The sequence below is a fragment of the Leguminivora glycinivorella genome, chromosome 17, assembly GCF_023078275.1.
Source record: "Leguminivora glycinivorella isolate SPB_JAAS2020 chromosome 17, LegGlyc_1.1, whole genome shotgun sequence".
NCBI lineage: Eukaryota > Metazoa > Arthropoda > Insecta > Lepidoptera > Tortricidae > Leguminivora > Leguminivora glycinivorella.
In genome coordinates this window covers 18027772-18042662 of record NC_062987.1, presented here as the reverse complement: position 1 = coordinate 18042662, position 14891 = coordinate 18027772, and the positions used below count along the sequence as shown (strand labels likewise).

General features: G+C 38.8%; 1 protein-coding gene across 1 annotated transcript in view; it reads left to right on the top strand.

Moving 5' to 3' along the window:
* LOC125235120 (anaphase-promoting complex subunit 1) overlaps positions 1–14891 on the top strand; it is a 52815-nt gene that overhangs the window by 15742 nt on the left and 22182 nt on the right. The window contains 8 exon segments of the mRNA XM_048141556.1: positions 316–580; positions 800–962; positions 4509–4688; positions 5581–5637; positions 5640–5750; positions 7102–7229; positions 7231–7318; positions 7676–7799. Of these exon segments, the coding sequence (XP_047997513.1) occupies positions 316–580; positions 800–962; positions 4509–4688; positions 5581–5637; positions 5640–5750; positions 7102–7229; positions 7231–7318; positions 7676–7799 (1116 nt within the window).

Genomic DNA, 14891 nt, shown 5'->3' with positions numbered 1-14891 from the left:
TGGTTAATTAATTTTAAACCAGCCTGTATTTACAGGTGAACGATAAGTCCAAATATTATTTTAGCATTTTTTTCTGAAATGATGTTTAGCAGGGTTATACAGTTATTAAGTCGTTTATAACACCATAAGGTATTTAGATTCAGATTTCTTTATTTCATGATAAAATTTACACTTTAAATTTCCTACATGTCAAAATTATGTTTATCTTCTCATCATGATCGTCAAATTACATAATGAATTGTAAATAAAAATAATTGTGTCTCCCAATAACATATTTTAATAACATTTTTTATCATAACATATTTGTTTACACAGAATGGCAGAAGTATTCAACCTGCTGCAATCTTCTATACCTGTGACCATAGACTTGACGCAGCGGCCAGAAGTCTCAGACCACGATTTTATCGAGGAGCAGGAGAAGCATCTCTTCGCTATTAGCACAAGGACTATGGCACTGCCTGTCGCCCCTCACACGCTGCTGTGGCCCAACTTCCACAACGGCGTCGCCGCGGGGCTGGCGCTCGTGCCCATGACCGGGACTAGCATTGATTCCAGTTGGGTCGTCTATAATAAACCTAGGGTAAATTTTTACAACAACAAATAACATGCTTCTTTATTTTAATATCATGATATAACGTCAATGCACATTTTGAAAAAAAAATTCTAGGCGTCATTAGTGTAGTTATGATAGTATTTAATTGGTGACAAATCCTATATAAATTATCCTCATGAAAAAATAAATATGAAAAGTATAAACGTTCGTCACATTTTTTCGACAACATCTTTTTTTTTTTTTCAGGGCACCCAAGAAATGTCAACAGAGCACGCCGGCTTCCTCATGGCGTTAGGGCTGAACGGGCACCTGAAAGACATGCCCTTCATGAACATGTACGAATACCTCGTCCGCTGCAACGAAATGATCAGCGTCGGGCTTCTTCTAGGCATCGCTGCTACTTACAGAGGTGAGTTTCTATCTGAGGAATGTCTTTTCAAAAGGACTTATTTCTATACCAACATGGGTTATTTCTCTAGGAAGACATAGATAAAAATAACTGTTGACTTATAGAAATAAGTCCTTTCGAAAAGCACTCCTCATCTGTATATCATAGGCCCTCAGTTTTAACCCGGCAGCACTCGTTAGCATAACACCAGACGAGAGAAGGTCACAAAAGTATATGTAGTGTGTGCTACGCCTGTCTGGCACAGCGCGCCGCCAGTACAGTGCAAGGATACTGACGGGGTCGCCATGTAATGTGTGATGTAAATATAAACAACAGGATTGGAGTATAGGCACTGGTCCCACCGCGAGCTAATAAGTAGTAGTAGTAGTAGTAGTAATCACTTTATTGTGTACAACAGTTTATATACAACTAGCTTTTACCCGCGGCTTCGCCCGCGTAATAAAAGTATTCATTAAGATTTTCATTTGGATCCGTAGGGACCGTAGGTTTCTCTGTAGGTATATTTATCTGCGATTATTTCGATTGCACATAATACTTTTGCTTGCAATGATTGTAGAAATATTACACATCGACCACAGCGTAGGTAATTCTATATACGCTGGAGAAACCTTTATAAACATCCCACATGGCCCGTATTTAGACACTATGATCGGTGGGTAAAAAGTACTTTTTTCTATTATCCCTTACAATTTTTTACATTTTGCTTATACTTATCGCAAACGTAATCTTCAAGCAAGCAAACAACGATCGTCTTAGAGCACATTGATTGTAAGAGGCCGCCGACCGATTATCCGTATCCCTCTAACGATACCCATATTATCCGTATCCGTATCGCTATCGCTATCGCTATCGCTAACGCTATCGCTATCGCTATACCTATCGCTATCCCTATCGCTATCCCTATCGCTATCCCTATCGCTATCCCTATCCCTTATCAAGATGTTTAATGATATAACACTTTAAGTTCTCGCGCTTTGTACACATATTTAAAGTCACATACAGGTCGAACGCGATTAATTAACATTATTTTTACCTTTTTTCCCAACGTTTCGGCCAGGTTGCACTGGCCGTGGTCGCGGAAGACTGACGTCCCAGCAAAATGTCACCGGAGATGTAAACAACACAAAACTACCCGATATTAATTTATATAAATGTTCGGGGTAGACAAATAAATATAATCTACCCGCTTTTAGTTAATGTTTATTTCCCACCATGTTTATTTTAAAGGTAAAAATAATGTTAATTAATCGCGTTCGACCTGTATGTGACTTTAAATATATGTTTAATGATTTCTTATCAAGTGCTAAAATATAAAGTTTCATGGTTTTATCATTTAAAATTAAGAAATCCCATACAAACTTTCAACCTCTTTTTCAACCCCTTCATCCCTTTTTTTCGAAATAAAAAGTAGCCTATGTTCTGTCTCAGGGTCTAAAGATTGTCTGTTCCAAATTTCATCAAAATCGGTTGCGTGGTTTAAGCGGGAAAGCGTAACAGACAGACAGACAGACAGACAGACAGACAGAGTTACTTTCGCATTTATAATATTAGTATGGATTTGTAGGAATAGAGATACAAAGGCGAGCTTACCCCTATAAGGGATCTCTTCCAGCTAACCTTGGAGAAAATACCTAACCTTAACCTTACCCTTGAATAAGCTATGAGCTATCGGCTATAAAGACGAACAAAAAATAAGCACTCCCATGCAAATATAAGAGACGCGGCGATTTTGATAGCTCACCGCTGGGCGAGTAATTATAAACATCGCCGTGTCTCTTTTATTTACACGGGAGTGATTATCTTTTGTTCGTTTTTATAGCCGATAGCTCATAGCTCACTAGCTCGCGGTGGGACCAGTGCCATAGATCTATAATGTCTAAAATAACATATGTAACATGCTTAAATAGTCTTAAATTCTTAATTTCTTAATTTGCTTATCAATACAATGCCCAATATCGAGTCTGCCGACGTGGCCTTTAATAAATAAAAAATAAATACGTATACAAGAATTGCTCGTTTAAAGGTACATATTAAATATAAATAGATAGAAATATTATAACTTAATAACAAAAGACTTGAAAAGTAGCTATATAATAATTTTTAAGAAAAAAAAAACCGTCGCCTTTCGGGTTCTGGTGAAAGCTACTTGCGAATGTTGGATTATGTAGAAATGTGTAAGTATTTTTTAAAACTGCTTTTAATGCTTTAATTATTAGATAGAAACACAAATTAATATACGTATAACGTTAAGGTTTGAGGAGTTTCCTCAATTCCTCATGAATCCGATTATATTATAAGAAATCGAAGCTTGACAAACTTTGACTTCAAAACATATGCTTAACAAACATAACTAAATAAATGTCACTGTTCTGAACTTAAATGCATGCTTTTCTTACAAAAATACCAAAGTCACTATGAGTGTGCCGTTCAGGTTTGAGGAGTTTGGTTCTGGCCATCATCAGCAGTTCCACTGCACCAAATGTCACTGTTCTGGACGAAAGTGCATGCTGTTCTTATAAAAATACCAAAGTCACTATAAGTATGCCGTTCAGATTTGAGGAGTTCGGTTCTGACCATCATCAGAAATTCCACTGCACCAAATGTCACTGTTCTGGATGAAAGTGATGCTGTTCTTATAAAAATGGCAAAGTCACTATAAGCGTGCCGTTCAGATTTGAGGAGTTTGGTTCTGGCCATCATCAGCAGTTCCACTGCACCAAATGTCACTGTTCTGAACGAAAGTGCATGATGTTCTTATAAAAATACCAAAGTCACTATAAGCGTGCCGTTCAGATTTGAGGAGTTCGGTTCTGACCATCATCAGAAATTCCACTGCACCAAATGTCACTGTTCTGGACGAAAGTGCATGCTGTTCTTATAAAAATGGCAAAGTCACTATAAGCGTGCCGTTCAGATTTGAGGAGTTTGGTTCTGGCCATCATCAGCAGTTCCACTGCACCAAATGTCACTGTTCTGGACGAAAGTGCATGCTGTTCTTATAAAAATACCAAAGTCACTATAAGCGTGCCGTTCAGATTTGAGGAGTTCGGTTCTGACCATCATCAGAAATTCCACTGCACCAAATGTCACTGTTCTGTACGAAAGTGCATGCTGTTCGTATAAAAATACCCAAGTCACTATAAGCGTGCCGTTCAGATTTGAAGAGTTCCGTTCTGGCCATCATCAGCAGTTCCACTGCACCAAATGACACTGTTCCGTACCTAAATGCATGCTGTTCCTTTATTAACACAAAAATCACCATATGTATGCCTTTCAGATTTGAGGAGTTCCCTCGATTTCTCCAGGATCCCATCATCAGAACTGGGTTCTGAGAAAAATGGGACCAATCTGTATGTATATACATTCAATCAAAAAAAAAATTTTCAAAATCGGTCCAGGAACGACGGAGATATCGAGGAACAAACATAAAAAATAAAAAAACATACAGACGACTTGATAACCGTCCTTCTTGAGATATGAGGCGACGGTTAAAAAGTAATTCTAATTATTAAAGAAAAATAAATATCTACAATACTTTGTCCTCAGGCACCATGGACCTCCAAGCCACAAAGATGATGAGTATCCACCTTGAAGCGTTACTACCACCAACTCACGTCGAACTCGACATACAGCACGGAATATTAGTATCAGCATTACTGGGACTAGGTCTGGTGTACCAAGGAACACAACACGCTCATTTGGCACAAGTTCTATTGTTGGAAATTGGTACGTATCATTCATTAAAAAATTTATGTTCATTGGTTTACGGCCTGGCCACGACATTGGTCTAAGCGCGACGGCGGTGAGCGGCAGCCATACGTGCGAATGAAAAGTCCCATCGCTGTGTCTCGCTCCGATGTATGGCCGCCGCTCACCGCTGTTGCGCTTAGACCAATGTCGTGGCTGAGCCGTTAGAGTCACTGCTGCTAAGGTTAAATATAATGTGAGCCGATATCTCGAACAAAACCGACTCATTGTATATTTCGTCACGTTTCTCAACGATTGTGGCATAAGTCTTGTTATTAGAATTTGTTACGTTTTTAGAAAAAGTATATAAACATCTTACACGTAATAAAAGTATCAGCATTACAGGGTACGTAGCCAAAAGGCACCAACGCTCACGAAACGAAACGCTCGTAGACATCTATCTCTATCGCTCTTGCGTACTGGCGCGACAGAGCCAGACTACCTTTCGCGGCGTTTCGTTTTCGTTTCGGCTACGGGGCCTAGTATTGGTACTAGTGTACTAAAGGTCGCAACATACTTATTTGTTATCAGTAATGCTGTTAGATTACCAATTAATTTTCATCATATCTTAGCATTTGCGTCGATTTTCGATTTTTTCACAAAAGTCTACGAGATCGTCTATAAAGGAGTGTAAATTATCATACAGTCGGAGTTTGAAGTCTTTTACACCGATATATGGTATATCGTCACTACTTTGAAAAAATCTCGTATCTCACGCTGCTCCTCAAAGTTAAAACGCAGTAAGTCTATATGCATTCCATACATACTTACTACAATTTTCTTTTCATTGACAGACGAAGATACGAGTTTTTTTTTAAAGTAGTGACGATATGTCATAAACAACACATTGATTTTAATTTAATATTAACAGGCAAGCCACCAGGGCCCGAGCCAGAATCCTGCGCCGAACGCGAGGGCTACGCTCTCGCAGCGGGCTAGCTCTCGGCCTAGTCTGCGTTCGAGCCGGTAAAGACGCGCAACCACAGCACGCGACAGCTTTACGGACGTACATGCTTGGTGGGGAACGAGTCACCAAGCCAGGTATGTTGTCTACGTTGACACATCAATAGCGCGATGTAGGAATCACCTCTGTCTGTACAGCGACACCTAGCGGCAGAATAAGTCAGCTCTGTGACTAGTCTGTGTACGAGCCGGCAAAGACGCGCAAACACAACACGCCACTGCGTTACGGACTTACATGCTCGGCGGGGAACGGGTTACCAAGCCAGGTATGTTGTCTACGTTGACACATCGATAGCGCGATGTAGGAATCACCTCTGTTTGTACAGCGCCACCTAGCGGCAGAATAAGTCGGCTCTGTGACTAGTCTTTGTACGAGCCGGCAGAGATGCGCAACCACAATACGCGACTGCTTTACGGACGTACATGCTTGGTGGGGAACGGGTTAGCAAGCCAGGTATGTTGTCTACGTTGACACATCGATAGCGCGATGTAGGAATTACCTCTGTCAGCGACACCTAGCGGCAGAAGAAGTAGCTCTGTAACTAGTCTGTGTACGAGCCGGCAAAGACGTGCAACCACAGCACGCTACCTCCTTACGAACTTACATGCTTGGTGGGGAACGAGTTACCAAGCCAGGTATGTTGTTTACGTTTACACATATCCTTAGATGTAGGAATCACCTCTGTCTGTACAGCGACACCTAGCGGCAGAATAAGTCAGCTCTGTGACTAGTCTGTGTACGAGCCGGCAGAGACGCGCAACCACAATACGCGACTGCTTTACGGACTTACATGCTTGGTGGGGAACGGGTTACCAAGCCAGGTATGTTGTCTACGTTGACACATCAATAGCGCGATGTAGGAATCACCTCTGTCTGTACAGCGCCACCTAGCGGCAGAAGAAGTAGCTCTGTGACTAGTCTATGTACGAGCCGGCAAAGACGCGTAACCACAACATGCCACTGCGTTACGAACTTACATGCTTGGCGGGGAACGGGTTACCAAGCCAGGTATGTTAACTACGTCGACACATCGCTAGCGCGATGTAGAAATAACCTTTCTCCATTCAGCGCTACCTAGCGGAGGAATAAGTCAACACTGAGTAAGCCAATCAATTTTTAGGGATATCCAAGCCGGTTCTCTTCTCATTCTAAACTTACTGGTATATCAGGTCTAAGGGCCAGTTGCATCAACCGCATTTGACAGACACATCATCGTCACACAGCAGATGTCTATCGAACTTCCCATACAATAAAATTTAACGCTTTAACGGTGTCAGACGGTTTGGTGCAACTGGCCCTAAATCTGCATTGGATCGCCATTAAAAGTGTGACTTAAATACAAGCTAGCTTTAAAATTAAGTACATATTATATACTGGTTAACTGAATTCGTCGCTAGCTCTTTGCCAATTCTTGTAACGTTTTTTCAGGCGCCCAACGTGACAAATTCAAGCAAAGCTCGTCCATCCGTTCCGGCGGGGGTGTGAATCTCGACGTGACGTCACCCGGCGCCACGCTTGCTCTGGGCCTCATCTACCTGCGCTCAAATAATGAAGCCTATTGCTGGCTGGCTAGCGCCGCCCACTACTGCGTATCTACTGGATTTTGTACGCCCTGATCTGCTCATGTTGAGGATCATCGCTAGAGGTAAGTTGACAAAATCGTTCGCTAGATGTCGCTGAACGGATCAGCGCGTTTCCTACATCGCGCTAATGGAATGTCGACGTAGAATCTTTATATACGGGAGCAATACGTTGCTTATCCTCTATGATCTGCCTCTGGCGTGATCTCAGCCCATGGCCTCATCTTAGAAACTTCAGCGGGCCGTCTGTCTGTACTGAAAAACGTCGTACGATACCCGTGCGAAAAGGAAATTCGTAACTCATGTTTTAATTTTACGCCACTCGCTTCGAACTTCCTCTTATCCGCATTTGTATCGTAATGTACTACTTTAGCTTATTTTATGGGAATATTTTTCTAATTGCATGTGCATTTTGTCACCAGGCCTGATAATGTGGGACAGTATAGAAGCCAGTGAAGAGTGGATTGAGAACCAGGTGCCTTCCACCATCAGACCTTACTGCTTCGTCAAGCCGACTGATGAGAACATCGACTATGAAGCCATGAAGTAAGTAACCTTCACTATACAATACAATACTCTTTATTGCACACCTCACATAGTACTACACTACAGCGCGTAAACGTAATAAGGGCGATAAATGAAACCAGGCGTATAATTCAATATTGTTATCATTAATTAAGAGTTTTGTGTGTGTTTTTGATTTACTCTTAATTTTAACCCCATAATGAATTTTTGAAAAAAATCTCAGCAGCAATGTACTGTAAACGTGGTTGCGATGACAATCAATGACAACTGTCAACGAGCGTTTAACGGGAGTGTGTTTGCATTACGTTGCGGGCCGAATTAATTTGTATGGATAAAAAAAATATTTCAATTTTAAGTAAAAGTTATCTAATTACATTTTATACGTCCTATACTCACCACCGTTAAGAGGTTCGCCCGTATTAGGTTTACACCCTGTATAGGCACAGAATAAGTAATAATTAAGTATTAAAAGTACTACCGTTCGGAAAGGCCACTTCCGGGTTTGTACCCGAAGTTTGACTGCGGTTCGGGGTGTTTTTAGGGTTGTCAAAAATGGAGGAATTATCTTATTTGTACATGTAGTGAATACAATGGCGACCGGTCTGGCCTAGCGGGTAGTGACCCCGCGTGCTAAGCCGCGGTCCCGGGTTCGAATCTCGGTAAGGGCATCTATTTGTGTGATGAGCACAGCTATTTGTTCCTGAGTCATGGATGTTTTCTATTTATATATTTGTATATTCCATACTAGCTTTTACCCGCGGCTTCGCCCGCGTAATAAAAGTATTCTTATTGAAACGTTTACAAAAAATAAGATTTTCATTTGGATCCGTAGGTTTCTTTGTAGGTACAGATGTCCGCGATTATTTCGATTAAGGTAAAGCGGGGCAATTCTCGACTGGAGGGCCATTGTAACTGATCTATTTGCTGTACGGTCCGGTTTTGGCTGACTGTACCTTACACATATTACTATTGCTTTAAAATAAATTCTTGCAATGATTGTAGAATTGTTACAAAGCGACCACAGCGTAGGTAGTAGGTACGAATATGTATGTATTTTACCTATTTAAATATTTATACTGGGGAAACTTCATACAACCCACATAGCCAGTATCTCGACGCTATGGTCGGTAGGGTAGAAAGTACTTCCTTGCATTATCGCTTACAATTTTTTCCATTTTGCTTATACTTATTGCAAACGTAAACATATAAAAGGCAAGCAAACAACGATCTTCTTACAGCACATTGAATGTAATAGTTATTACGGATGCAGGATACTCGCCTACTTACTAATACCTTCCCACTGAGCCACCTGCATTTTATCCCCGTCCCCGTCCCCTATTTCTATCCCTATCCCTATCCCTATCCCTAACCCTATCCCGTTCCGTCCCTGTCCCTGTCCCTGTCCCTGTCCCTGTCCCTGTCCCTGTCCCTGTCCCTGTCAAATTATCATGCTAGGAGGTGAACTATAAAAAATCCTTTCTTAGTGCTCCTCTAAGGAACTTCCGTGTTAATTTGAAATCTCTTGAACCAGAAGTAAAGATAAAAACTAAAGCTATACTTATGGCTATTTTGGATATTTTAACCTCATTGCACAACAACAGGGGAGAATATTTCTTTTCCACCTCATTAAATTTTAAAATCGTTGTATTTATCGTGATCAGCGACCCGATAAACCATAAAAACGATACCCATATTGTGCTTTTGACTTTACCCCTTTGCACCCCTTTAGGGGTCAAATTTCTTTAGAAATCCTCCTGTGAAGTTTCGAATAAAATAGTCAAACTAATCTTGTTTCCCCATACAAACTTTGAACCCCCATTTCACCCTTTTAAGAGGAGAATTTTGAAAAATCCTTTCTTAGTGCTCCTCTACGCCATATAAGGAACCTTTGTGCCAAATTTGAAATCTCTAGGACCAAAAGTTTCGGCTGTGTGTTGATATGTCAATCAGTCAGTCAATATCTTCTTTTATATATTTAAACCCCATTGCACCACAACAGGGGAGAAGGTATTTCACTTCCGCCTCGTTAGATTTTAAAAACGTTGTGTTTATCGTGATCAGCGACCCGATAAACCATAAAAACGATACCCATATTGATTTTTTGACTTTATCACCCCCTTTTCACCCTTTTAGGGGTTAAATTTTCAAAAAACCTGAAACACGTAGTCTACTGGGGACGCTATTGCACAACACCCTGCATTTTATGATTAAGCACTGAGACTTGGCACAGGTTGTTCCTTGGGTGGCCCTGAGTAGATAAAGATCGGGAGGCATTGAGAGCCCCCCTTAATTTAGGAGGGAAGAGGGGGGAAGGCTGGCGCCGCCGCGCTTCCTTTGAAACCATATTTCTCTAAAACTATACAAAATAGGGCATGCGATATATCATTTTCGGATAAATGAAGGATGAGGAATTCATTTTTGGAACAAAAAAAATGTATTTTAGAACAAAAATACAAAATAAAATGGGAAAATCTGAAAATGAGATTTTTTTTTATACATATTATTGCACATTTTATGAAAACTGTAATGGTTTTTTCTAAATTAAAAATATTATTTAATAGCTATATTTATCTAGTTTTAGAAAATGTATAATTTGTTATGGAAATATATTATAGGACGAGTGATAAAAAATAATTTACATCGCCCGATAGGGTGATTTGAATGCTCATTTCAATAAGTTTTGTCAATGATTTCAGGTATAATCACTATTTTTAACACACGAAAGCCGTAATCATTGTAGTTTATGGCTATTTTAGTGATTAATGTACTTAAAATAAAAAAATACAAAAATTTTAAAAAATATTAAAAATGTGATAATTTTTTAAACATTATCCTATTTTGTTCTTTCTACACAATATATATCTAAAAGCAATAAATATCAATAAAAAGCCACATTTATGCAGTTTATAAAAATATATATTTTGTTATATAAATATATTACGAAACGCGAGATAAAAAATAATGAAAATGAAAATTTTTATGTACGGGTCAGCTTGCATTATTCGATGAGGTGAGGTAAAGGTACTACCCGCTATGCAGTGGAGTTCGTCTAGTAATACAGAAATATACTTATTCTAATAACGTTTACACATGTAGGTATATCACGACCCAGTACAGAAAATTGTAAAAGTCCTATAATATAGATTATTTTGATTGTAAAATAAAATTGCATGTGACTTATATTGCAAAAAAAATGTCTTAATCACTTTCTCCACTCCTAAAGCAGTTCTGCATGTATAGGCTTGAAGATTTTTTAGTTTACTAGCAGAATTTAGTTACTTCCTTTGGGCCCCCTTAAATCGGTTTTACCCATCCATAAAAGATAAAATAAAAATCGTCATATTCTTCCTTTCAGTATCAATGATAGTTAGTTATTGCGCAATAGTGCCATAAAAAATAAACTAGATTCGTATTAGCATTAAACATTAATGATTTTTGAACTAAGACATTGCTTTTGTACAAAGGAGAACCTCAAAAAATGGTCTGACTAGACGAAAACATGTGTATCGGGACTAGTACTCAAGGCTCTCAAAAAGTGTAGCTATTTTGAGTTATTCAATAAAACAACATGAATAGTCTGAATTTAATTATGTATATATCACAACATCCACTGCATAAGCACATCAGTTCCGCACATTTAATTTAAAAGTCTTTTTTTACGATTGCACCTTACGCGGCACTGTTTTTTACAGCTGCATCCGACAATTTCGAGGCATGTTTCTGCAGCAACAGGCAACGTTGCGGGCAAGTAGGCTCCCAAATCCCAATTGTTACAGACTTTCGTCCAGCCACAAGTAGCAAATAATGGCAAATTTTGAATTGGGTTTACTTAGTTGACCCCATAAATGGATACCTTGATATACCGGTGAAATGCTGTTAATTTGGCGGTCTTTTTTGGTTAATAACTATTTTCGGCACTCGTTAACCAAAGTACAGGACGCAGATCTGGGGGCCGATTTTTGAGTCTCACTGTCACTAAAATACCGGTTGAAAACGGTGAATTGCCTATTATTTTCAGTGACAATTTTCTGAATTCGAACGCCGTGAGACTCAAAAATCGGCCCCCTGGAATAATAAATATGTCAAGTAAGAATTATCCATAAATTATGCAAATCATATAGATAACTACTATTTCACAAGATGTATTAGGATCAGATGTATATATCTGATCTATCATATCAATCGCTCATTTCATGTAATATAAATAGTTAAATTCAGACTATATAGGAGTATGTTGTATATATAAAAGTACTCTAAATAACTACACTTTTTGAGAGCTTTGAGTACCTTTACCTCACCTCATCGAATCATACAAGCTGACCCGTACCGTACATCACGATCGCCGTGCCACGTCACTTTTATTATTTTTTATCTCGCGTTTCGTAATGTATTTATATAACAAACTATATATTTTTATAAACTACATAAATGTGGCTTTTCATTCATATTTATTGCTTTTAGGTATATATTGTATAGAAAGAACAAAATAGGATAATGTTATAAAAAAGTTACCACATTTAATTTTTTTTTTGTATTTTTTTTTTATTTTAAGTACATTAATCACTAAAATAGCCATAAAATACAATGATTACGGCTTTCGTGTGTTAAAAATAGTGATTATACCCGAAATCATTGACAAAACTTATTGAAGTGAGCATTCGTATCACCCTATCGGGCGATGTAAATTATTTTTTATCACTCGTCGTATAATATATTTCTATAACAAATTATACATTTTCTAAAACTAGATAAATATAGCTATTAAATAATATTTTTTATTTAGAAAAAACCATTACAGTTTTCATAAAATGTGCAATAATATGTATAAAAAAAAATCTCATTTTCAGATTTTTCCCATTTTATTTTGTATTTTTGTTCTAAAATACATTTTTTTTGTTCCAAAAATGAATTCTTCGTCCTTCATTTATCCAAAAATGATATGTCACATGCCCTATTTTGTATAGTTTTTGAGAAATATGGTTTCAATGGAAGCGCGGAGGCGCCAGCCTTCCCCCCCTCCTCCCTCCTAAATTAAGGGGGGCTCTCGATGCCTCCCGATCTTTATCTACTCAGGGCCACCCAATGAACAACTGTGCCAAGTCTCAGTGCTTAATCATAAAATGCAGGGTTCCCATACAAGACATAGCAATAGCGTCCCCAGTAGTCAGCCATATGTCTTAAGGAATCTTCCTGTGAAGTTTCGAATAAAATAGTCAAACTAATCTTGTTTCCCCATACAAACTTTGAACCCCCATTTGACCCCCTTAGGAAGTGAATTTTGGAAAATTCTTTCTTAGTGCTCCTCTACACTATATAAGGAACCTACTTGACAAATTTGACGTCTCTAGGACCAGCGGTTTCGGCTGTGCGTTGATATGTCGGTCAGTCAGTCAATATCCTCTTTTATATATTTTTTTGATATTTAAACCCCATTGCACCACTACAGGGGAGAAGGTATTTCACTTCCGCCTCGTTAGATTTTAAAAACGTTGTATTTATCGTGATCAGCGACCCGATAAACCATAAAAACGATACCCATATTGATTTTTTGACTTTATCACCCCCTTTTCACCCTTTTAGGGGTTAAATTTTCAAAAAACCTGAAACACGTATTCAGTCATATGTCTTAAGGAATCTTCCTGTGAAGTTTCGAATAAATTAGTCAAACTAATCTTGTTTCCCCATACAAACTTTGAACCCCATTTGACCTCCTTAGGAGGTGAATTTTGGAAAATCCTTTCTTAGTGCTCCTCTACACTATATAGGGAACCTACGTGCCAAATTTGAAATCTCTAGGACCAGCGGTTTCGGCTGTGCGTTGATATGTCAGTCAGTCAGTCAGTCAGTCAGTCAGTCAGTCAGTCAGTCAGTCAGTCAGCTTCTTCTTTTATATATTTAGATAATTATCGTTGTCTGAGTACCGGCAACACAAGCCTTCTTGAGCTTACCGTGATGATTCGTTTTTGAATTGTCGGTAAAGGCTTATTCTTCTCTATATTTATTTTCTCAAACATGGTATGAAATATTGATGTTATGTGCCTTATAATTGGCAGCGAAGTATGACGTTGCAGGTGCGGCTAGGACGATTGATAGATAATGGAATTTCATACAAACCTTGCAGGTCAAGGCCGGCAAAGTCTTCTTTTTAGGGTTCCGTAGTCAACTAGGAACCCTTATAGTTTCGCCATGTCTGTCTGTCCGTCCGTCCGTCCGTCCGTCCGTCCGTCCGTCCGCGGATAATCTCAGTAACCGTAAGCACTAGAAAGCTGAAATTTGGTACCAATATGTATATCAATCACGCCAACAAAGTGCAAAAATAAAAAATGGAAAAAAATGTTTTATTAGGGTACCCCCCCCCCTACATGCAAAGTGGGGGCTGATATTTTTTTTTCATTTCAACCCCAACATGTGATATATTGTTGGATAGGTATTTAAAAATGAATAAGGGTTTACTAAGATCGTTTTTTGATAATATTAATATTTTTGGAAATAATCGCTCCTAAAGGGAAAAAAAGTGCGTCCCCCCCCCCTCTAACTTTTGAACCATATGTTTAAAAAATATGAAAATAATCACCAAAGTAGAATTTTGTAAAGACTTTCTAGGAAAATTATTTTGAACTTGATAGGTTCAGTAGTTTTTGAGAAAAATACGAAAAACTACGGAACCCTACACTGAGCGTGGCCCGACACGCTCTTGGCCGGTTTTTAATTTCCAAACACAGATAATTGTGACATAACATCCAGGTATTTAGCCAATTAAAAAAAACCTATAAGGGGCTTTATAGACGTGCCGACTGCAACTGGTACGGGCCCTAGACAATATTTGATTTTGGGTGCGTTTTCATACAAAAAAAATGTTTTCGTTTTTTTTTAATTTTTTGTTTTTTTATAGGCGTATACGGGCTATTAAAGGGGAACGAAAATTCGATTATTTTTGCGCTACGACGCACCGTTTAGGAGATACAGCCATCCAAAGTTACTATTTTCAGTAGACTTTATTTATTTCATACCATGTTTGAGAAAAGCACTATACATACCTCGGCGGGAAATGGGGTTGCCCGCCTCAGACCTATCCGCTCGGCTCGTCTATATGTCTTCGGCCGGCAACCCCAT